This window comes from Wasmannia auropunctata, unplaced genomic scaffold, assembly GCF_000956235.1.
Source record: "Wasmannia auropunctata unplaced genomic scaffold, wasmannia.A_1.0 LD336050.1, whole genome shotgun sequence".
NCBI lineage: Eukaryota > Metazoa > Arthropoda > Insecta > Hymenoptera > Formicidae > Wasmannia > Wasmannia auropunctata.
The window spans coordinates 994,095-1,018,803 of record NW_012026840.1 but is presented as its reverse complement, the minus strand read 5'-3'; the positions used below and the strand labels follow the sequence as shown (position 1 = coordinate 1,018,803).

Below are 24,709 nucleotides of genomic sequence, written 5' to 3'. Positions count from 1 at the left end.
GATTTATTTCTTGTCGCTACGATTGCGCAATGCAGTTAAAACCGTTGTAGAAACACAAGCGGAGCGGTTAAGATTAAAACATAATACGCTCGGAGAAATCATTTTCGCTCGTAAAATAGAGCTCAACTTCTATAAAAGTAAATACCCTCCCGTGTAGATAACAAACGTAAAGGACAAAGGATTTTTACAAAACGCCAAGCTTAATAATTTAATGTTTATTCTGCTAAGACAGCACAGAGTAAAAAAAAAAAAGAAACGTAATCATTATATACAAGAGATGTATGATCAATAATGTCGACTGTTGTCAGACTATCGTCAATGGTGCAGGTCGAAGCTGATTTCATGACCGCCACCGAATCCGCCGCCGAAGTCGCCGCCGCCAAAGCCACCGCCGCCGCCTCCGTGACCGTGCTCGTGCACCAGGACCGGATACGATTCCTTAACGACGACCGGAACCTTGACCGGGTAGGGCACTTCCTTATGCACGGGGTAGGGTACTTTGTAGGGTACGCTATAGGGTACGGGCACCTTCACGGGCACCTTGATGGGCACCTTGACCGGTACTGGGATGTGTTTCTCCACGGGGACGTGTACAGTCTTCTCTACCGGGACCGGGTAGGGTTTCGGTACGTGATACGGTATCGGGTTGTCCACCGGAACCTTCACCGGTACGTGTACAGGTACCGGGACGCTCTTCTCGACGGTGTAGGGCACCGGAACTGGCACCGAGACCTCGCGATGAATCGTGATGCCGGAGATTTTTCCCTCGCCGCCGCCACCGCCGCCGCCGCCGCCGAATCCACCGCCGAAATCACCGCCGCCGAAGCCGCCGAAATCGTGGCCGCCGAAACCACCGCCGCCACCACCAAAGCCACCATGACCCAGACTCAGCTCGAGTCCGCGCTTGCTCTTGGCATCCTTTGAGTCAACGGCCCCTTTGCTGTCGGACTTCTTGGGGTCGCCGGCCAGAGCCACCGTCACCGCAAGGGCGAGGAGCACGAGGATCTGCGAATATAAATGTGTATTAATTGCGGTCCCGCATGGTCAAGGTTTGGATTAGCTTGGTTAACTTGGGCAGCTTTGAAGGTCTCGTTCGAGTTAATAAAAATTCTAAGCATATTACGCAGAGAGTAAAACGATTTGACAATGCAAAAGATGCAAATAAAAAAAAATCTCAAAGAGGCACGATGTATAACGAAGTTGAGCGATATATAGTCTGCTTAAATATCAAGCATCGATAAATTTTGCGAGATACAAGTATAATCAATATAGAATATATCTGTGATTGTATTCTATGTGAATTTATTGAGATATTTCACTCTTTACCAGAAACAAAGAATCATCACACCGTTAATCTCTATACGATTCTACATAACACTGCGTATACGACGGTGTGAGAGACGCAACACCATAATCTCACGCCGTCAATACTAAATCCCGACGCGTTCCTCTCATATACATCGCGCATAATTCCGTGATTTCCGTGCATAATCCTCTGTCGCGCGAGAGAGACCCCTAAAGATACCCTTGTACCAGAGCCCTATGTACGCGCCGCCGTGCCAGCAGCGCGAGCTCACCTGCGAAGTGCTCATGGTAGCCTTCGGGAGTGCACACTGAAGTTGCATCGCGCCAATCAGCGGCATATATACCGGCACTTTCGCCGTGCTCGCCGGCCCACTCCCCGGAAAATCGCGCGCGCGTCCAACGCCGGAACGCCGGCTTTAAGGTGGACCGATTGTGCCGCTATCCCGCGCGAAACCGTTCGGCGTTAAGCCGCCGCTTTTCCCACGGGCTACCCGCCCGTGCGAGGTTGATTACTGCCGGATGCCCGGATACGGGCCGCGTAACGTCGCCGCCCCGTCGTTTTCCAACTACTACCTCCAATCGCTAGCCCCCTCCCCTCCCCCCCCCCTCTTCCCCTCACCAAGGAAGAGCCGCGATTCAAGAGTCCGGAATTGATCCGACTCTCTTTCGCGTCCATGCCCGGTCCTAATCCGCGCTTTCTTTCTTTCTTTCTTTCACCTCCTCTACATCACAAACGTTACGGGCGTGCCGGAGGGGGACTTGTTCCTTTTTTCCATCTTGCTCGCGCCTCGCGTAAATTTTATCGGACATAACGCGGCGATCGTATAGCTCTCTGCGCGCGTTACGCAACGGCATCGCTATATTCACCATAGAATATAGAGACAATTGGGAAACTCGACGATGTACAAGCGAGGCAATAAATAATACGTAAGTTGATGTCAGTGCCGTTATCAATCACGACAGGAGGTAAAATGTACAATATATATTTTCGTAGAATTTACTTAAAATCCATTGATACTTGTCATATTTTTGCCTTATTATAAGTTATTACGAAAGAGTCGAGGAAGCTGTAACGGACATAACAGGTTTTAATGCCCGTGCTTTCGCCCAAGACATAAATGGATGGATAAACATGATGGAGGACGTTCAAATTAATCTGACAGCGCGCGATCGGCCGCGATCTTAAATTTAATTCTATACGATCTCGCGCGCGATCGTTCGCGCGTATAACGTACACTTTCGAAAAACATTTTACTAGCATTCGCGGAGCGCCGTTCGAGACTCAGGAGACACATAACTCCTCGATACACTCTATTCACCGGGCAATTAAATCCCGCTGCGACTGCGCAGCGGAAGGAACTTTTCGGCATCGCGTAATTCTCACGAAAATTAAACCGCGGCGTTATACCCGCACTTCTGGGGGGGGAGGGGACGGGAGAGAAGCGCGTACGCGTGCAGAAATCGAAATCTTCCTCAATTAATCCGCGCCGACCGACTTTACGAGTGGGATACTCGATTTCGACGGCTAGGCGCCGTAAATTTTAAAGGGATTCATAAGCGTGACAAAATCCATAGCGTGAAACGGCGTACATACATACAAAACGGTGTGACGATTAGACTTTCTCCGTGTTTGACACGCACGTTATATATCCACCGGCATTATGCTCGGTGGTCATTTAATTAAAAAATAAATTCGCAATACACGAAGGAAGTTGCTGAAGAAATTGCGAACGCCTGCGGAACAATAATGCGGTCGATGGGACACACAATTGATGACCATGAAAGAGACAACGAATGAAAATTTGCGTTTCGACACGTAGGTAATTGTGGCGCAAACGTGTTGGGTTTTTTTTTTCTTTTTCGTTCACTTTCGCCAAGTTTTAGTAGTAATATTTTTTTTTGTTCGCCCAGTAACATTTTTAAAGGAATCGAAGGTCTCCACCGGCAATCGACCGCGTCGTTATAATAACGTAACGCCTGAATCACCCGATGTCGAAATGGAGGCAATGTTTTTCCCATTTTCCTCTGACACTGTGTATGCTTTGATTTTAATGTACAGTTATCAGATCTTATAAAGACATGTACCGCGCCGCTTTAAGTCGTTGACGCAGTAACTTTTTATTAAAATCACTTTCATAATCGATTCAATGGATAGTTTGGTATATTAAACGTAACTTTTACTTGTATCATTCCCAAGTGGCATTTTATTGGCAGCTGGGCGAACCAATGTGATTCTAGATAAACGTGTTCTGATGACATCTCTTTGCGAAAGGTCCAGCGCTTGCACGTGATATTTTATTTGAAAACGATTACTATATACGCAAGGAATACATATGCAATTATGGGAGTTTCGTTCTGATGTTACCGATATGAACATATATAATTATTAGGCCAGATGTGATGTGCGCGATATACGTATATCAAATAAATATTTACATTTCGCGCAGACCATCGCGAAGTTTCAATACACTGCGAGCATTTGCATTATTCAGCAAACAGTCGTATCGATTATTTAATGCATCGGTCACTACAGATTTCGTTTAATGAGGATAGGCTCATTACCAATTCATTTAACCGAGTTAAATTTTTATTTAATATATTGAACTCTCTCTCTCTCTCTCTCTCTCTCTCTCTCTCTCTCTCTCTCTCTCTCTCACTCTCTCCGATGAAACGCGCGCGATAATTGAACAACTATATTGCATACGATGCGGTATATGATGTGGTAATCTTCACTTCTCTCCAGTTAATTATTGAAATCATAGCCCATTTTATATATCTATCTTTACGCTTCGTTAGCTTCCACCATTAATTTAATTTCCTCTTTTCTAAGCTAATTTATGAACGAAGTAATTATTAAAAAAAAACCCCCCGTTAAGATTATACGTTACGTCTTCAATGCGCAATTTACATATCTTGGAGCGCTCCAGTTTGATGAATAAAAATAAAAATACAAGTGAAAGAGAGAGTCGAATATCAGTTTCTTATTCAACCGTTTCTTTGGCAGCCCAATAAAGCATTTTATATTCAGTACAATCTTTTTAGGTTAGCCTACTTATAATTTCATTTATAAGCGCCCATAACTTACGCAAGCGGTTTTTGCCGCTGTTACCTGCGTTCTATTTTGAATGGTCAGCCTGGGTATTTTAATATGATTAAATTGCGCCTTATCTCATATTTCTAAGAGAGTAATACGTAAACGCCTCTGTTGGCGCGTAATTTAATGATTAAAATAAATGCAAAAATTTGGCAATATCCCAAAGATTGGTAAATATTCATAAAATTAACTATGCGTAAAGTATACATAGTTTATCAATCGTTACACGTGCGGTGAAAATAAGAAAATAAAAAATAAATCAAATACTAGCAAGAGTAAAAATTTATAATATGAACCTGTACAATCGAACACGCGTACCTTCGAACGCACTTAAATCTCGAAAGAAAACCGTCCGTCCGGAAAACTAAAATTCTCTTTCATCTCTCCAGGGGGCAAATTATGTTTGTATATTCGATGGGCGATGGTGTCGCGGAAAACGACGTAACTAGAAAACGGCTTGATAAACACCTTGAGCGAGAACATCTATCCATATATTCATGAGAGCCGCGGTCTGGCCGATTCCAAAGCCTTTCCCATTATTGCATAAGGTTACGCTTGCGGTCGGTGAAGCAGAAATGCAGACTACGCGAAAACCCCGCCGCCGCCGCCGCCGACGACGACGACCGACCGTCCGTCTGCCCGCCCGCCCGCACTCGTCGTCTCGTAACGCGCGCGAGAATCCGCTGGTGCACTTAGGGTGCATTTATACGCCACCGTTGCCACCCTCTCTGCGGTCTAAAGTTCAAGCAACTCGAACTTCGAGAGAGAGAGAAAGAGAAAGAAAGAGAGGAAAAAAAGAAATATTCCGCGGAGATAAGGGTCGCCAATTGAAAGTTCGCGTCACACGGCTTCTCGCGAGGATGGCTTCGGAGATGGCTTCCCGCAAAATCAATTTGCGTTTACGCGGAGATGAGACTATCTCTTGAAAAAAAAAAAAAAAATATCACGCTGATTAAATTAATGACGTCGACTCTGCGATTCTAATGAACTTTGGCAGGGGAAAGGTACACTAGATGCAGACATTTAAGTTGACATTAGACGCAGGTGCTCACGTGCAAAGGATTAATCTGCATATGTCGCACACGAGCTCGCGCTTGCGTCGCGTACGAGATCAAAAGCTGGTCCTCGTGGTCTTTGCGAAAAAGCTCCCCGAGCGAGTATTTGCGGGGAGGAAGTGCGATCTGTCAAAAATAAATTTACATAATTGCGCGGCCCCCCCGTAAATATCGGGTGATTGGTATAGAAAGTGCACGATCACCCGGGATCGCCACCTTCAATACGAGCACGTATCGTTTGCATTATATCCGGCAAATATAATCGACCAGCTTACTTCGCGAAGTAAGTTCCGTATACGTAATGTTACTACAATCGTTCGAACGGAAAAGGAAAAAAAACCAGCTAGGCTGAAGTTTTCACCGCGATAGATTTAATCTGGTATATTCATATAGCGAGTGGGCTCAACAGTTTCCTGACGCGTTTATTCTTGCTGCAGGAAGACTTTCGAAGCAAATAACTTCGCAATTAAAATCGCGCGGCTCGCACATGTAATTCAGAACGTAATAACATTTTGCGCAAAGCCACTTATGACACAATAAATGCACAAAGAAGTTTAACCTGCGAAAGAACTGTACACTAAAGCGTTACGTAGGCTGCACACACTGTGCATCGCGACGAACAAGAACGTCCGCGAATCGCACAAAATTGAACGAAATAAGATCATTTCAATCGAGCATTGCTCGATTGTATGTCAAATCCAGTCCTATAGCATAACATTTTTTATTATTGACATAATTATGTTAATGATATAAATATTGTATGCGCATATAATGTATAATTAGTACGTACATAACATTGATTCGTTAATGAATAATATGAATAAGTAGCATTAATTTGTTATGTGTTACGCAGACGTGCAATATACATTGAAATAAGTTTGTAGCGCAGCAATCGGTAATTTTCGATCGATTTGTATAGGTGTGTTGCTGCTGCTCGGCATAAAAACTGCGTGTACAGCGGATAAAAATGACCGCAGAAAATTAGCCATCTCTCGGCACCGGTGCGTGTCATTAGTTTTGAATTCAATGAATTAGACTTGCGGCTTCAGAAATTAATAGAGGTAGTCGCGTCACGCACGCTCGCGCAACTGATTAGTCAGGAGCGATGTTTCAGCTAATTAATGCTCGTTATTACGTTCTGCGGCATTAGATTTTTCCATTATCACTCAATGCTCGACGTATAAATATATCTGTTTGAGTGAACCTTTCGAATGCGAATTTTTCGTAGCAAACCCGCCAATTTTTAATAAGTCGCTACCGTGGGACATTCTTTGTATTCGAGAAAAACTCTCAAATGGGAGAGAACCGATGCTTCGCCGGTACACCCAAAATCGTCGATTGTCGGATTTTCGGAAAACAGCAGCGCGAGCAGATTGTGGTCTCTAGTGAATCACTATAAATTCATCGAAAACGATTTAATCCACGGGTATAGGTCAAGTGGAAACTATCGCATACATCGCCCCCCCCCCCCTCGATTTTCGCTGCGGTTCGATCGACGGTCAATCGGAGAGGGAGGGTACGCGCGGCCGGCCTCTCGAAACGCGCTCCTATTCCGCTAGAACTCAAATCAATATTTTCGGATTCAAATATGGAAATCCAAATTCAGATGTATGGAAATTTATTCGTACCGATAACCCTGATAAACCATGGATACGCGGGTATTCTAACACCCGTCGAACCGAGATCGAGGGGTACAAAGTCATTCCGAGATTAACCGCGCCCGCGGGAGCTACGTGTGATAAACCAAAAATCGTGCCGCCATCCTGCACCGACCGAGACCGAGGTAATTCCACGCTCGCGGTGAAGAACCATTTCCGGCATGCAAGAATTTTATCCGGTCGCGCTAACGAGTTCCAACAACTTCTTATTAAAGCGCGGCGACAGTAACGGCCGACGTCTTCAAATCATTCTCTTTAATTTCACGGCCGGTGACGACGGCTACCTTCCTCCTGGCGACAAATGTCGCGGCACACGAAACTGTAGAAAAGAGATAATACGTTGAACATGCTATGACTATGGAAATGAGGCGAGTATATTAAATTCGAACAAGTTGAGACCGAATGCAAATGTTTCAACGCGTCCATATATCCGTATAACAGCGGAGAGGGAAAAAGAAAGCAAAAGAAGAACACTTTTTTGCTGTCGAAAAATTTCAATTCTTCCTTCTCGGATTAATTAAGCTTTTAATATTTATGAAGCTGTCGGAAGCACAGAACATAGAAGAGTATCAATCAAACCACATTAATAAAGGATCGATATGTTGTAATATTGTTTACCACTGCAGTAATTTATTTTAAATGTATCAGTCCGTTTTGCAATTAAGATTTGTATAATGCGTAACCACAAAATGTATTGACAAAATTTGTAAAATCAGCTCGATTAAAATATGGAGAATTATGCAAGAAATTTCTTCTCATAAAGAAAATATACATGAAAAATTTCTAAGTATTTTATGTATTTAATATTTTTATAAAGTGTTAAAGTGTTAAAATATCCTATGTGTTAAAAAGTAATATATAAATTAATAAAATATAATATATAAATTAGCAAACAATAAATTTGATTTCGTGTAAATAACATTTCAAGTTGATGATAGATAAAGTAATTATTAAAATAAAAATGAATTTAATTAATTATAATTAAAATGAATAATTAAATAAATTTAATTAATTATAATTAAAAGATATTTAATATCTTAAATGATTTATATTTATCTTTGTCTACTCATATGCATTGCCATCGCCGAGCAAAGTTTACGCAAGAAGTTCACGCAAGCGTATCAAATAGTACGAATCTTTTTCGATTTTTATTACAGGAACGCGTTTCTATCTCGAACTAAACGAACTCGAAAACGCGACGAGACGGTCAAGGAAAAGAAAAAAAGCAAAGAGAAAACCGACGCGGAGACAAAGGGAGACGAAGAAAAGCGTCGTCCACGACGGCGCGCTGTCTTCCTTTCCTCCTGTTAACTTCCTACCCGCCGACAATTTCATCGGCACGCTCGAGTTGCCCAGCGGACACGCCGTTGCGTCCCCTATAAAAGCGAGGGTAGACCATGGCGGTACCAGTGTGCTCACTGCCGACCAACATGAACAGCACCGACAAGCTGAAAGTGAGTAGCTCCAATAAGATAGCCGCTCGAATCGCTTGTAGACCGCGATCCGCAGTTAGCCGAGTCTGCAACGCGTTGTAGGCGTAGTCTCTCACTTCCAAGCGAACGGTCTGTTTCCTAATAAATATGAAATTGCTTCGCAGACGAATTTTGACTTGCGGAATTTTATGTCATATGAGCTCAAAATTATTAAAAATATTTCTCTTGAATATTTCGTTTCCTTTTGAAGCCAAATTGTCATACATAGATCACATTTAAAAATTTTAATGGAATTATACAATATAAATATACATATACTTGCAAAATTATCTATAATAATTTCGTTTTATTTAAAACTTTTTATTTTTAAATTTAACAATTTCTTTAAAAATATTTCGAAATCTAGTAATTTTTAAAAATACGATAAATGCTTTTAATTTCGAAACGTTTTTAATAAAGAAATATTGCAATTAGAAAAGTATTGTATAAAGAGCTCATATTATGTGATTAAATGTGATAATACCAATCTCGGATAAATTACCGTAACAATTAACGCAGCATGATGATACAAAATCTTTCGCCAAGTTTCGCAAACGTTAGCATTAATGTAAAAAATTATCAAAACAAACTGCAACAAGGCCTATAAACATATCTCACATACGCTTCATAAATCCTACAAGCGCACTTATCGTACGATTCATAGAATCAATGACGCTCATTCGTTTCCTTGCTTCCGGCAGGTGATACTCCTGTGCGGCCTAGTATTATCGGTCGTAGCCGAAGAGGCGAAGAAGACCGAGTCTAGCGCCAAGCCCAAGGATGAAAAGACGAAGCGCGGACTGGAGCTGAGTCTGGGTGATCACGGTGGTTTCGGGGGCGGCTTCGACGGCGGTTTCGGCGGTGGATTCGGCGGCGGCCACGGCGAAATAATCTCCACCGATCACATCAAGGCGGTGACGGTCACGAAGCACGTGCCGGTGCCGCACCCATATCCGGTGGAGGTCACGAAGCACGTGCCCTACCCGGTGAAGGTGCCGGTCAAAGTGCCCGTCGACCGTCCGTACCCGGTCCACGTGCCGCAACCGTACCCGGTGGAGGTCACGAAACACGTGCCCTACACAGTGGAGAAGCACGTGCCCTACCCGGTCAAGGTACCCATAAAGGTGCCCATCAAGGTGCCCTACCCGGTCAAGGTGCCAGTCAAGGTCCCGGTCGAAGTGTCGAAACCAGTGCCCTACCCGGTCAAGGTACCCGTGGTCGTCAAGGAGCCCTACCCCGTGGTCATTAAGGGCCACGACGAGGGCGGTTTCGGCGGCGGTGATTTCGGTGGATTCGGCGGCCACGACTTTGGCGGCGGTGATTTCGGCGGATTCGGCGGACATTATTGAGGAGAAAAATTGAAAAGCATGAGAAGAAACGAAGGCCTCAACGTCTTCCCCCTTTTTTTGTTTTGACGACTCACGGCCCAGGAGACCGGGAGATCTATTCGAGGGATCGATCGTCGAGGGATCGAGGGGGGCGATCGGCAGCAGAAGCTGCCCACATCCGTTTTTATAGTATATAGAAGTCAATGTACAATGCGCAAATTCTGTAATCCTTCGCGATCCTATCCTCCGAATTGTACTATACACCCCGTAAATGTAAAAATGAATAAAGTATTTTTTTTTACATAACGACTGCTCTTACGAAACAAGCTCGAATGATGTTGAGAGAGGGCCGGAGAGGAAGAGCGGCGGAGAGACGTATTAGCCGGACACGTTATGCGATTATGAGGAATTGCGAGGGAACTTTCACTCCTTGATATTACGCGAGTTGCGCCAAGAGAGGTACACCTGTTTCACCATAAGCGGCATATATATATGTACCGGATAGAAAAAGCGCGTCACTCTCGTATAGAGATCGTTAAAAGTAAACGGACGGCCGGCGGAAGGGCGGGGGGGGGGGAAGCGTATATATGTACATATATAAGACATAAATGTCAGAGTGTGTGCGAAAATCGCGGTAAATATCCCGCGCGAATATCCTCTCGCCTCTCACCCTGGGAGATTAATCTCGCGGGTAGTGCATACTTTCGACACACGCATCACGCGCTATCGTGCGCGACGTATGCACGCCTTGCGCCACAAGGAATCGGCCCGGCGCGGCGCGGCGCGGCGGCGCGATCAAGTCATTAAGTCGCCAATTGCGTCGTTTGATTTTTCAGGGCTACGCCGGCGATCGTTCCTGCAGCAGACGCGGTGGGAAGTGTGTAAAAATCGGAAAGGGCTGTTGCCAAACAGTGTCGATTTCGAAATCGCTATATTCACGCACAAATGCATTTACGACATCCATGTCCGATAGTATCAAAATTTATGGACCGATATATCGATGTTTTTAGATAGTTGCTTTTACACGCGAGTTTAGTCTAATTATGCGTAACATGTTCCGAAATACGTGGTTTTTTTTTTCATTCTACCACGCACGCACGCAAATATTTCTTATGTAAATTGATGTGAACGCTCGAATAAATGCTTTCAATATATATGTATATATGCATCACAGAAGCAGCCTATCAATTGCAAAATGCTAAGCCTATCATTTTATTTAATAATTTTATTTAATAATCGATATTTTATCTCGATAGAACGTATACGTAAATATGCTCGTGCTTCCGAGATATCTGAAAAATTCGCATAAATTATATGCAAACGACGGTAAATCGACTGCGCTGCAGTAAGCAATCTTTGGATGTTGCGCATTTCTCAATTTAATGACCTGATCGCTAATCTAATTAGACAGCTCTACGCAAGATATAGCTATTTACTCCGAACGTAAATCGGCATCGTTAGAATTAATAGACTTCCTCGCATTCTTTTCCAATAGAAAATTGCTTCAAGTGAATAACGTCGACGCTTTCGTGCGTTTCCAGGTTTGTATCATCTCCAAAACAACTTTCCCGTATGTATACGATACGTCCACGCATATATAGCTATAGGGGATAACTCTGTGGTAATATGACGCAGACCTAATTGACTCCCACGGTTATAGACCTGTACCTCGGCTATACAAGTTCCTCCACCTACGTGCGTCTTACGTACGACCCATCCTACGGCAGCGGCGGCGGCGGCGTGATTCGACGATAGTATGTCTCGTTAATACGCGGTTACACCGCGTAAACCCGAGCTCGAGAGACACGAACCACGAGAGAGAGAGAGAGAGAGAGAGAGAGAGAGAGAGAGAGAGATTCAACATCGCGTCGACATCGCGTTCTCGCGGCTTCTCCTCTCCCTTTCCCCGAGACGCCTTATACTTTCGTCGTCGTCGTCGTCCCCGATATCGGATAGCGGTCGCGTCGTTTCACCACACCCTGGACTCATTTCCGCGTGCTGTGTCCGCTTCCGCCGCGCATACTAGGCTAAGAAACTGAAAGCTGACTTGTGTGGCGCGCGGGCGCAACGAGCGATCTTTCAAATTCAAGGAAGTCGGCTCCTCTTGCATGGGACACTGCAAGGGGGACCGTCACGCTTGCTTGTTACGTATACCTATGCATCGAGAAATGCATCGCTCGCACGGGCGAGCAATTTGGCGAAATTACGGGGAGCGACGCGACGGTACGCCTTTCGTTTAGATGCCGCAACGATGGAGCGCGGTACTCTTATATACGTCGTAGGCGTGCCATGTGTACTCTTTATTGGCATTGTTACGGTCGCGAAAAATTGATTGGTCATGGAACGGCAACACACGTTCAATATCGCCTGTGTAATCGATTAGACAAACGTGAGGACCGGCAAACATCGTTCTGACGAGACTGGCAGACGTCGAGTGAAGCCCATCTCGACTATAAGATTTATCTTCTTGCGAGCATGCGAAAGTGTGTTACACGCGTTGATCGAGACGCACGCGGTCGGCCGATGAGCAAATCCCCCGAGTTATCTAACACGTGCGTGCCAGGTAATCATAGTTAATAGCCTAGGAAGTTCGCGCGTAAAAGGGAAGAGAGATTTCTTCGATCGGTCGCGAAATGCGCACACACACATACATAGGAATAAACTGGGATGCACATGTTACGTTTATAAACATTCGGCACAGCCGCGTGACGCGGGATTATATAATACAAGTATATGTAAATGCACACACGGTGATCACGCATGTTTTCGATTAACCGTGACGCAATCCCTCTTCGGACAAGCGGCGGGACCATTCAAGAAATGCGCGCGATTGCTCCTTCTCAGACATTGTAATTGCTCTAATAGCGAGCATAATGACATAGAATTTTCTACTAACGTAACACAGTTAACGAGTGTCGTTATCGAACTGTTGCGCTATATTTTTTTATCTCTCAAAATGTGAGAACCGCTTAAAAAGGTTTTTTTTTATGTATACTGACTTGGCCAACAGTACCAATGTCCTAATTATATTTGTTTTAAGTGCGAGAGCTCAAATAAAGCCGTATGCGCGATTGACGTCTTGTCTCAATTATGCAACATACACTTTTCGCGCAACGGTTTGAGGAACCGTGATTTCGCGCCAGCGTCAATCTCGCGGGTTACGAACATCTACTTCGGAACTCGGAAAAGACACCAGGATGGAAAGCACCGGTGGATGTTGATGCCGATAATATTAATTCCCAATTGTCGAAGATAACATTACGTCAATCAGTTTCTCATAGGCGTAACCCGAAGGCACAATGCACATTTATAATGTAAATGCGGCGCGGAACTGTGATTTTACATCGTGATTTTATACGAGCGCGACCCCCGACCGTTCCTTTTTACGGACGTTCGTTACGTCGCGGCCGTTAATAAGATTCCAGACGGCGATCTTATCGCGCTCAATTAGAGAAATCTCGTGGGCGGAGAAGCGACGCGGCTGAGTGAGGCAGAAAACGATGGTCGTTGCGCTCTATGCACTTTCGCGACTGCCATATTTCCTTATTCTCCCGCATCGCGTAAACACACCGATATTTATCGTGTAAGTATAATTGGCCATCTGATGACACGTGTATAAATTTTATGTTAAAAGAATTTCCTAACATATAAATTTTAAAATAAATTTATCATTAATTTACTGCTAATAAAAAGCTAATGATCTGATATGCACGTCTTTAGAACCTGAGAAAGTGTATATCATTTCTATGATATCTAATTTTTAATAAGACTGCAAAAATGTGTATGACACCACTCAATATATTCTATTGGTACAAAAAGAACGTCAAAATTCTTTCTATCGGATATCTCAATAATTCTATTTGCGAAAAAATAATCATTGACATAACATTAATATTGATACTGCCAATAATGTAGAAAGTTTGTGTTTTACTGGTAAAACTGTACCTTCGTAATAAGGTAATCAAAGTAAAAGTTTATGATCTAAAAAAAAAGGAATTTCAAGATATTGATCAAAGAAAAAGTAAATGTCAAATATGCAGCGTCCTGACTTTCCATGATAATCAAACGAAAACTCATTTCAATTTAATTAATACAGAACGCTAATCATATGATGGCATTAATAGATACTTATTTCATTTATTACAGAATTATTCTCCGAGTATGAAGTTTATATAATTTTCTTTTATCTTCGTTCGCGCGTTCCACGAAATACAAATGCAGTGAAATTTGCAAAAAAACGTAATTAACATCGTTCTATAAAGATATTAGTCAGTAGTGGGTTATTTTTTCTGTTCATGAATTTATTTAATTAAACAATTATGCAATCATCGATATTATGCGTATTTGTGTGCATCTATACGTTTCATTGTAGAAATTCAATTGTACGAACACACACACACACACACACACACACACACACACACACACACACACACACACACACACACACACACTTCATTTTTTATTTTTCCCTTTAGTTATTGTCGCAGGTGTATATGTGGCCTCTCGTTTGAATATTTATCTCGTAGCAAATATCGTATTCTCATTTAAAGTGAAATACAAATATCCTTCCAATTGTATATTCTTTGTAAATCACATAAAGAAATCAAACGTGTATTTTTTACAGAATCTCTATTCTAAAAATTCGGTAGGAAAACATGTGGTGTTTTTAAATCGGTATTCATAGATCATTCTCATCTGACAAGACCTTAAATATTATGTTAAGATACTAATACAATTCCGTAATTGGTTCATGACAGCTTGAAAGATTGTTCTCTCTAATTGTAAGATGGTCTTAGAAAACTATGAAAACCGATTGTTAGTCCGTAGATAATACTCCTTCATATAATTCTTCTTTACACATCTCGTTGCAATAAATGCAATAACTATCTGTAGAAATAACGATATCTCAGCCTATTATTATAATTAGAAGTAATTGATCATAGTTAAATTGCGCATTAATTCTCGTACGTGCGAAACGGTAATAAATCCGAGGTTAGCCGAGCGGCCAAGTAAATTGCCACGCTATCGATCCGAAATACGAAGGTAATAACCCTAAAGAGTGAAAAGAGCATGTGGACTATAATAAATCGGTATAATTGGACTGTTCTAATTGGCTCGCATTTCGAAGGTAATCTACGGTATTTTTGCATAGCTCTATCGAAGTTCTTACTTGCAGTTAAATCTGCCGAAGAAAGCATCAGTGAAACTTGTTCAATGTATTACATACAAATAGATTTGTCACTATTTATATATCATCTAACGCCTATCAAAAAACATTATCAAAAAAAAATGTAATGTCTCACGTATTGATTTTTGTCTAAGAAAAATCAATTATAATTTTTATCTGTGTATTCATTGTATTATAAATTTTATCAATTTAAGTCAATGTTATCAGAACCAAAATATCTTTAACGTCATCAAAATAAATGTGGCAGAAAACCAATGCATTTATTCAATCAGTGGATCTTGTGTGATACGGATTATCCTATAAAGTAAGTGAAATAATTTTGTACGTATACTGTTCTATTCAAAATTGATATGGTGATTCACAAAAATAATCGAATCGTACTATTATAAATTCTTTTGAATTATTTTTATAATTTCTTTTGAAAAGTGAACAAAGATATCTGAAGAGCAAGAATATTTGAGTGTTATACGTTTCATATTGACATCGAAAGATAATTTCACGATAACGATTGTTATACGTTTCATATTGACATTGAAAGTTAATTGTAATCATCGATTGTCTTCTTCGAATCAGTTAGTTTTAGATAATTGTTGTGTAAAGCATTTGATCAGTTTCATAAGTTACTGAGTATAATCTCTTCCTTCTTTTCTCTTTTGAAAATCGTTATAACATTGTTATCACATTCTTTGATTTAAAGCAGATCTATTGATATATACTTGTAGAAATGTTTCAATTTATTTTTTCGGTCTACTAATAAAGAACTAACACGCATATCTACTTCTTTCCTGCTTACTTAAGACTGATCAAAGTTCCGCCGGATGTTAACCACAAGCCACAGTTTTATACTCTTCCAACTTGAGCATTTAATCTCAAACTGCAGAAAATGGTCGCATTGTCTGGAAGTTCTAGTCGGTCCGCGTGGTTTTTCCTAATTGCGCTGGTAACAATGCATCGATCCGCGGGAAAACCGTCGCAGCTGATAGGTAAGTAATATCGCACGGTACAAATAGGCTGGAATAATTCGACGAAGTTGTTATTTTAATTTCACTTACGTAATATCTAAAGGCAAATTCCCAGAATTCTTATAAAATGCGTCGCAAAAAGTGCGGTTAAATTCATCATTAAGGTAACTTTATTGTCTGCAGCAAAGTTATAAAGTTAACTTTCATCAAAAGAGTCCAGCAAATTGCATATTACGCGATGGAGAGCAAAGAATTGAACTTGTTTTACCATCGTTTAAAAATCCGTTGATAATAAAATAATACATTTAGATAATCTTCAAATTTTTGAGGATTCTCTTGAATCGATCTTATTATAATTATAATATAGATGTGACAACTCGCGTTTAATAATTATAAAACATAAAAGGAAAATAAACAGCAGTGAATAAAGAAATATTACAATGGATCTATTTTTATCGTCTGTCGCACAATCAATAATTAATTCGAGAATAAGAGGGAAAAAATTGAAAAAAGGAAAATCGATAGCGATATAAATGTTGCACAGATTTCTATAGCAAAACGTATCATAATATTTCTTATTCATTTCGTATTCATAATATTTCTTATTCCTTGTTACGTTGATTTCTCGTTTTATGCCTCATTTCGTGGAAAAGCTTTGAAATCCTGGGGAAGATCCGGAGGGCCGTGTGCACACACGGTGGTGTTGTAATATCATACACCGTGCAGCACGCTGTTCGCAGTGCAGTAACCACGATTACGCATTACAACCGACTCTATGCTACTTCCTCGATCGTGTACAGGATCGCTTATGCATCACTACCGGCGCGCGCGCGTAAAAGTGCATCGACTTTCGCGCGGACTACTTCTGCCGGCCGCCTCACGTGAGCGCGATTTTCCCGCGAGGCTTTTTGTTCCTCGTCTAGGAATATAAACGCGAAGGAAATTGCGCCGTCACGACTCGGTTTCCCGTAACGTTAGCCACTTTGCCGTGTAATGTTGCACTTGGGGAGAATAGCGCGGTTTAAAATTACATCGCGATGCGCGCGATGATATGCAGATTAATACGTACGTTTCCGCAACCTTCCGAGTCGCGAAACAACGGGGGAGATCGCTAAAACCTTAAACCTGCTTGAAAAGCAGGTTTAATTAAAAGGTGCCATTCCTTAAGTCATTTGACAGAAATTACAGCGCAAATTACGATCTATGTACAATCTATATAATATCTATGTTAGCTCAGATACAAGTATTGCCTTGTTTCATTTGTTTGTATTAATTGAATTCAGTGTTTGCTATGTTCTCGCTGAGATAAGACGTTTCCGTTTACTATACTCTAATAATGTGTGCACTATTTCTGAGACACAATTGGAGACATAATTGGAAAATGTTCCCATCCATTTTATATTTTAACGACGGAATTAATAAAACTAAAAGAGCAACTAAAAGAGTACGTGGAAAAAATTGTTTGATAGAATATCAAAATTTTTACAACATTGCAGACTCAATATAAGAGCTTCCGACATAATTATTTTCTTTCCATATAGTTAAGGGAAATCCCTCAATTACTCAAAGACTGATAAATAAAAGGGAAATCACGTTATCACGTTATCAAATCTCAATGTGAAAAAGCGCGCTATCTTGCTAATCGAACAATATAAAGTGGTACGATAAATCATTTATTATATATAATACAATTTTTCTCTCTCTTACCTTTCACGCAATCATATATGTATAAAATCTCTGATAGTGTCTATACAGCAGCATTATGCAATATATTCTTTCGTAAACGCTCTTTTGCGCGCCGTGAAAAATAGAGCAATATAAAGTTAAAAATAATTCATAATAAGGCATAGAGCAGACCGCTCATTATAAGTAACGGAAAAAAATAGCGTGATTTGTATGTACAAATTATCAAGATTTAATAATTCGTATACATACAAATTCCGATGCAAATTGGAAAAGATGATTTACATTTGCTCGGAAATAAAACTTTGTTGTAAGGCGTAATTGAGTCAGGTTTGCGACATTACGATAATTTCATTTTAAACGGAATAACGTAAAAATAATGTTTCCGCTCAGCCTTTCACAACGTGACAAATAGCTGGAAGGTGAGGGCCGTTCCAATTATCTTGACAACAGTCATGACAAGTCAAATTATATACAAAACGACCTTAGACGTGACTAATATGTACTATCGCTCAAAGTTCCTTTTTACATGACGTCAATATGAGCGGTTCCACACGAATAACTGTAAAAATTGTTATTACCTGAATGTTTGTCTTAGTATGCAGTCAGCCGGACAGTTTCACGGTCCAAATAACCGAAAACGAATATGTTGTTTACGGCACCGAATTATTAATCAGGTACAACCCACACGTCGGAATTTTCTCCTATCCCGAAATCAAACCAGTGAATGTTGCCTTCGACGAGACCTTCATAGAATTCAAAGGTAACTATTAATCCATTGGGAATCAATTTAAATGTTAAATCGAGCAAGAACTACGCAAATACATCAATTTAAATTTCTGTAAATATCAATTATTCAATGGAAAAAAAATTTAACATGTAGTCTCCTTTTCAATTATTATATTATCAGATCAACTGTATTTACCTTAATTACTTTAATGCGTTACTGTATATTAATAAGCAGTTATTTACCTAATTACGGTAAAGATTGAAGCTTCCAACAGAAAGCTGATGACAAAGTAGGAATTAATTCTGTTGACACATATGTAAATTTCTGATTAAGCTGATCAAGTTATATAATTAATTTAATATCCATTTTCACGTCCACCAATTTATTACTCTGCTTTTATTTACCCCGCGATAGCCGCACCACACTAATTAAAAAAGGATTACATTTTTCAGGATATATGTCACCTGAATATCCATTAGCCAAACAGTTATCCGAAAAACTTTCTTGGAACGCTAGTGGTATCATTTTAGGAATCGGTACGCTCCAAGTAAGTTTATCGCCTCCATAATCGTTTAAATAACGACCGGAAGAAAATTGAGCACGACTATTCGCTTTGTAAGATAATTATAGTTCTCTCGTCTGATAATTATTATCCTCGGCTTTCCATCGTTGCAGAAACTAGGCAAGGAGGATTATGCAGTCCAAGACTGTCGTTTATTTTTACCGACGAATATCAAAGGCAGGTAAGGCATGAAATCTTTTGAATTTTATTACGAAAATAAAATACAAAGACATTTCCCCGGGAGTATAAGATTTGTACATTAGGTAACAAAAAATTTATTGCATAATTAAAAACAATTAAAATAATAATAATTTCATGAGAGCCAATAATTAATCAATACATAAACTTGTGCACAGAGTTATTTGGCATAAATAATACCTATACATAATAGACAATAAATTAAATTATTAGATAATATATCAAATCTATCAGTAATTAAATTTTATAAAATCATATTTTTTTAGTTTCAAATTTTACAATAAATTTTTCTTTATCACACACGCGCACAAACAGACATTTTCTTTTAGCACTAATCTACCAAGAACTGTGGAAGAGGCAATTATTTATTACGTTCAAGCTTGTGCCAAAGATCGTCTTTGTCAAAGAATAGGGATGATAAAGGAGGAACAACTTCAAAATATCAATAGATACGAAGAATATGGACTTAATATAGCCCGAACTATTTGTCCTAACAATCCGAGAGTTGATGTAATCTCATTAACTTTCTTATATATAAATCATATTTTATTCGTAGTAATCTACATTTTCATGTGCAGTTAAGCATGAACATGCTCGTGGACATTCTTCTCAAAAAAGCGATAAACTACGTTAAGCAGAACGGAAAATCTATAATTGAAATTCCTGACGTAACAGAAACATACAACATGGGACTTGGAATGAAATGTCATTTCGAAACAGACCATGGAACCTTCGAGTAAGCATCGTTATCTCGAATACAATCGAAAAAAATTAATATATATTTTTTGTAGAACAATATTTTTATTGAATGATCTACTTCAGCGAGATAATTAACTTTTCAGAGATCTCTCGACTTTGAAAAGAACGGAAAATGCAGTTATATCCAATGTAGGGCAAACACATATTGTACAAGCTGGCTTTGGACTTTCCACGGCTAAGTTTAAATATAATTATTACAAGGTAAATTTCGTCGATTATTAGATATCAATGATTACAAAATATTACGCATATAAAACATTCGATTTTTTTTTAATATCTAAATTAACATGCCTTAATATTACAGCTTAAAGTTGGCTTAATGACGGTCTGTGGCAAAATACTCGGAACTGTTGATGGATTAGGAATAGCGGCAAAACTAGTCATCGATTACACTAAAACATGCGGCGTGAATGTGGAGTACGTCAAAGTGACAGAACTTGGCAAAATCAATCTAAAAATGACTGGTCTAGGTCCACTCAGTAATTTGACATCCAAAATATTGACTTGGTTGACAAGAATGTGGCAAGACAAAATTGTTAAAATGGTCGAAGTTAATGTCAGGAATATTGCTGAGGAACAATTAAGCGAAATCATTTGTGAAAATTATAAAAATAATATATATACTTCCTTGAATTATACTCACGCAAGCCTTATAAATTAAAACAATCTTTCGAACCAAAAATTGTTATATTAAGTAAACCAAAAGATAAACACGAATTTGAAAAAAGGCCCACATATATATGATATACAAATTTAAAATACGATATTACTTGTACAATTAATACTTTCGCTTTTTATTTCATGTGAATAATTATTACGTCAAAAATTTTATAAAATTAGATATTTTTTAAATATAAAGAATGACTTTATATTATATGGCAAAGTTAACTATGTAGTAAATAAAAAATTTCCTGTATCTAAAAATTCTATTATTTTCAAATGTTATTTTATGCAGCATATATAGTAATATATATATATTTGTCTGTATAATTTTTAGAAAATGTCTATGTAATTTAAAAATACATTTGTTATACATTAAATTGTTATTGCGAAAGCTCGCATTTCTAGCTCTAATAAATATGATAAGCTGTCATCTTGTTTTCCTTTATTTTTATCATCTTTCTTTTTAATTTTAACATCTTCAGTTTTATCACCATTTTCGCTTTTAATGTTATATTTTAATTTGTTAACATTAGGAATTTATTTTTCTTATTAAGGTGGTTCTTTAGTAAATCGAGTTACGACAGAAATGTCTAATTTTTTTATATAATGAAGTTGAAGTGCCGAATTTGACGTGTGCAAAATTCTAGGGTAAGTTAATGATTAAATAAGAGAGAAATTTTCGGCACTTTACTCTTTAGTAAAGTGCCGAAAATTTCTCTCTTATTTAATCATTAACTTACCCTAGAATTTTGCACACGTCAAATTCGGCACTTCAACTTCATTATATAAAAAAAATTTAATAAGGTGTAAAGAACCACCTTAACTTTTGCTTTTCCTTTGACTTTTGTTTTAACCTTTTTTAATTTTCCTTTCTCACCATTCTCCTTTTTAGATGAATCCATCATTGGTTAACCGTACCTTCGTCAAAGATGATTTCTAAGGAAAATCCTATTAAGAGAAAAATATAAATGAGCAGATTATTCTACAAAGCTTCCATGCAAATTTTATAACAATTCCTAATTGGGATTTTAGATCTTTTTATCTTTTGCAGAAATTTCTTTTTCATATGACGACGAAGATGTATAAGATACACTGTTATATTCCTAATAATAAAATTAGCTTTAAAATAATGTGCACTAAAAATTCTTTGTAAATATTGCGCAAGCTCATTATAGCAAAATTTATTAATAATGTATATTTGTCATTTCATTATACTGATTTCTCGTTTTGTCTAATTTATGTAATCGTGGAACAGCAATGAAATCTTAGGATCTTATGATCTGGAGAACTGTACGCATACGCAATAGTATGGAAATATTATAGATAGGCATTACAACCGTCCAAAATGCGAATAACGAGGAAGATTACTTAAACTTTTTCAAAAAGATTTAATTAAAAAGTCATTCCTTAAGCGCATTTCACAGAAATTACAGCGGAAATTACAATCTTATGTACAATCTATGACATCTATATTATCGATAGCTTAAATGCAAGTAAAACTTATTTCTTGATGTATATGTGAATTCAGTATTTGCTAAGCTTTCGTCTAGATAAGACGTTCCGTTTACTGCTCTATAATAAAGTGTGTACTATTTCTGAAATATAATTGGAGACAAAAATGAAGAGTACTTCTATCCATTTTCTATTTTGATGATGGAATTAATAAAATTAAAAGAGTACGTATATATTTTTACAATTTTCTGTCAAAGTACAATTAAGGAGTTTATCTCAGAAAAATTAATTAAGTCCATTTTTTATGTGGGTTATGGCGCTATATTATCCTATCAGATTTTTAAAAATCTGACTTAATTGTTTGCAAAGAATAATTTTGCTAAAAAAAACCTAAAGTTTACAGATCTAAAAATAATTTTATTGTACTTCAAAATAATTATGAGAGAGAGAAAAAGAGATGAGATGAGAGATGATATCATTTATTACGCGCTTCAGGATAGAATCCTCTTAAGCGCAAGAAAGAGAGAGAGAGAGAGAGAGAGAGAGAGAGAGAGAGAGAAAGAACTTTCTTTGAACGCTAGTGATATCATTTAAAACTCAGTACGCTCCAAGTAAGTTTAACTCTCCATACTCGTTTAAATAATGACCGGTAGAAAATTGAGCACTTTTCATTTTGCAAGATAGTTATATATTATATAATTAGAGTGCGGATGTTTGGGCACATTCTCGGGGCACACGCGGAGAACCCCTGCATGCGAGCGAGTCGGATGCTCGATGAAATAAGATAACAATATTTTTCGAGGAGACTTAAAGCTCAGTTTTATAAATCATAAATATTTTTGTCAATTTCAATTGAAGTTAATTTTTCCTCTAAAAATTTCGGTATTTTAAAGAAAAGCGTTCTCACGCGATCTCGAATCAATACAGAAAAAATCTCTGCACTTCATTTACATTGAGTAGGCCGCGCTCCAGCTGATTGTGAGATAGTTATCATTAGATATCATATTCGGATAGATTGAACTTCAAGTCTTTTCGAGAAATACTGCTATCTCATTTCAGCGAAGTACTGTGCTCGAACGTCCGCATCCTATATAATATATAAAATCTATCAATATTTAATTAAATTAGATCTGATAATATCATGTTTTTCAGTCGTTTTAAATTTTACAATAAATTTATCTTTATCACACAAGCAAACGAATACTTTCTTTTAGTACTAATATAGGATTGTGGAAAAAACGATTATTTATTATACTCTATCTTGTGTAAAGAATATCTTTGTCAGAGGATAAGGACGATGGAAGAACAACATCAAAATATCCATAAAGGTGAAAAATATGGATATAATGTAGCTACTACCCATCCTAATAATTCGAAAGTTGAAGTAATTTTATTAACTTTCTTACTAATTTTATAAATTATATTTTATTCATAGTAATTTAAATTTTCATGTTTCATTAGATGAATGTGCCCGTAGATATTCTTCTCAAAGTAGTGATGAAATACATTAAACAGAATACAGAATGTATAATTTACATTCCTAATTTAAAGGAAATAACCTACTACATAGGACTTGGAATCACATGTTATTTCGAATCTTACAATGGAACCTTCGAGTAAGCACTGTTATTCATACACTTAATACAATCCAGAAAATTAATGTATATTTTTTATACAACAATATTAAATGATCTATTTCAATTGGATAATTAATTTTTTAGAGGTATTTCGACTCTGAAAAGAACAAAAGATGTTTTTATATCCAATTTAGGACAAAAATATACCATAGAAGCTGACTTTAAACTTCCTACAGCTAAACTTAAGTACAATTACTATAAGGTAAGTTCATAGATTATTAGATATTAACGATTACAAAATATTAAGCAAGCATAAAAACATTCAACTTTTTTCAAAATTAATATTTGTCTTAATACACAGTTTACAGTTGGCTTAATCCCAGTCAGTGGTGATATGGTTGTAACTATTGATGAATTAGCAATAGCGGTAAAACTATTTATGATGACGAAAGATGTAATTATATCTAATATAGATAACAAAAGACAAATGTATACCATAGAAACTGGCTTTAAACTTTCTACAGCTAAACTTAAGTATAATTACTATAAGGTAAGTTCATAGATTATTAGATATTAACGATTACAAAACATTAAGTATAAAAACATTCAACTTTCTTCAAAATTAATATTTGTCTTAATACATAGCTTTCAGTTGGCTCAATCACAGTTAGTGGTGATGTACTTGTAACTATTGACGGATTAGTAATAGCGGTAAAACTATTCATGATCGATCATAAAAAGTACCCATGCTATGTACAGTACGTTCAAGTGACGGAAATTGGCAAAATCAACATAGAAATGACTGGTTTAGGACTATTCAATAGTTTCATTTCCAACCTAATGACTCAAAAGATTACAGAATGGCAAGAAAAAATTATTAAAAAAATTGAAGTTCAATTCAGGGATATTATTGAAGAACAATTAAACAATTAAAATGAATTTATTTGTATAAAGTGACGATATTTGAAATATTTCCCTGAATTATAATTACACAAATTTTATAAATTAACACAATATTTC

General features: G+C 38.2%; 4 protein-coding genes across 5 annotated transcripts; 3 read left to right on the top strand and 1 right to left on the bottom strand.

Moving 5' to 3' along the window:
* Window positions 1–200: 200 nt before the first annotated feature.
* Window positions 201–1,643, bottom strand: LOC105451561 (H/ACA ribonucleoprotein complex subunit 1-like). Its single transcript, XM_011692084.1, has 2 exons — window positions 1,578–1,643; window positions 201–1,005 (listed from the first exon to the last, which is right to left on the bottom strand). The coding sequence occupies exons 1-2, from the start codon at window positions 1,641–1,643 to the stop codon at window positions 316–318; spliced, it is 756 nt and encodes a 251-aa protein (XP_011690386.1). The 3' UTR covers window positions 201–315.
* A 6,866-nt stretch (window positions 1,644–8,509) lies between these two features.
* On the top strand, window positions 8,510–10,218 carry LOC105451560 (tetra-peptide repeat homeobox protein 1-like). The gene is made up of 2 exons (XM_011692083.1): window positions 8,510–8,566; window positions 9,286–10,218. The coding sequence occupies exons 1-2, from the start codon at window positions 8,510–8,512 to the stop codon at window positions 9,931–9,933; spliced, it is 705 nt and encodes a 234-aa protein (XP_011690385.1). The 3' UTR covers window positions 9,934–10,218.
* Window positions 10,219–15,911: 5,693 nt separating this feature from the next.
* Window positions 15,912–20,868, top strand: LOC105451558. Its single transcript, XM_011692079.1, has 8 exons — window positions 15,912–16,086; window positions 18,347–18,511; window positions 18,931–19,025; window positions 19,154–19,221; window positions 19,568–19,748; window positions 19,817–19,974; window positions 20,081–20,198; window positions 20,302–20,868. The coding sequence occupies exons 1-8, from the start codon at window positions 15,987–15,989 to the stop codon at window positions 20,656–20,658; spliced, it is 1,242 nt and encodes a 413-aa protein (XP_011690381.1). The 5' UTR covers window positions 15,912–15,986; the 3' UTR covers window positions 20,659–20,868.
* A 1,347-nt stretch (window positions 20,869–22,215) lies between these two features.
* LOC105451559 lies at window positions 22,216–24,678 on the top strand. 2 transcript variants are annotated; one of them, XM_011692082.1, is made up of 7 exons: window positions 22,216–22,336; window positions 22,509–22,723; window positions 23,384–23,496; window positions 23,574–23,728; window positions 23,834–23,951; window positions 24,051–24,239; window positions 24,335–24,678. In XM_011692082.1, the coding sequence occupies exons 3-7, from the start codon at window positions 23,410–23,412 to the stop codon at window positions 24,620–24,622; spliced, it is 837 nt and encodes a 278-aa protein (XP_011690384.1). In that variant the 5' UTR covers window positions 22,216–22,336; window positions 22,509–22,723; window positions 23,384–23,409; the 3' UTR covers window positions 24,623–24,678. The 2 variants fall into 2 exon arrangements, with proteins under 2 accessions (XP_011690384.1, XP_011690382.1); XM_011692080.1 differs by having other exon boundaries at window positions 23,327–23,496.
* The last annotated feature ends 31 nt before the right edge of the window (window positions 24,679–24,709 follow it).

What these genes read in the sequence shown, in the direction of transcription:
- LOC105451559 (XM_011692082.1), top strand. Translation starts at nt 23,410, where the DNA reads ATGGAAGAACAACATCAAAATATCCATAAAGGTGAAAAATATGGATAT. An exon ending in CTAATAATTCGAAAGTTGAA is followed by an intron (nt 23,497 to 23,573) that starts GTAATTTTATTA and finishes ATGTTTCATTAG; the next exon opens with ATGAATGTGCCCGTAGATAT. An exon ending in TCTTACAATGGAACCTTCGA is followed by an intron (nt 23,729 to 23,833) that starts GTAAGCACTGTT and finishes TTAATTTTTTAG; the next exon opens with AGGTATTTCGACTCTGAAAA.
- LOC105451560 (XM_011692083.1), top strand. Translation starts at nt 8,510, where the DNA reads ATGGCGGTACCAGTGTGCTCACTGCCGACCAACATGAACAGCACCGAC. An exon ending in ACAGCACCGACAAGCTGAAA is followed by an intron (nt 8,567 to 9,285) that starts GTGAGTAGCTCC and finishes TGCTTCCGGCAG; the next exon opens with GTGATACTCCTGTGCGGCCT.
- LOC105451558 (XM_011692079.1), top strand. Translation starts at nt 15,987, where the DNA reads ATGGTCGCATTGTCTGGAAGTTCTAGTCGGTCCGCGTGGTTTTTCCTA. An exon ending in TAGGAATCGGTACGCTCCAA is followed by an intron (nt 19,026 to 19,153) that starts GTAAGTTTATCG and finishes CCATCGTTGCAG; the next exon opens with AAACTAGGCAAGGAGGATTA. An exon ending in CCGACGAATATCAAAGGCAG is followed by an intron (nt 19,222 to 19,567) that starts GTAAGGCATGAA and finishes ATTTTCTTTTAG; the next exon opens with CACTAATCTACCAAGAACTG.
- LOC105451561 (XM_011692084.1), bottom strand. Translation starts at nt 1,643, where the DNA reads ATGCCGCTGATTGGCGCGATGCAACTTCAGTGTGCACTCCCGAAGGCT. An exon ending in CTACCATGAGCACTTCGCAG is followed by an intron (nt 1,006 to 1,577) that starts GTGAGCTCGCGC and finishes TTATATTCGCAG; the next exon opens with ATCCTCGTGCTCCTCGCCCT.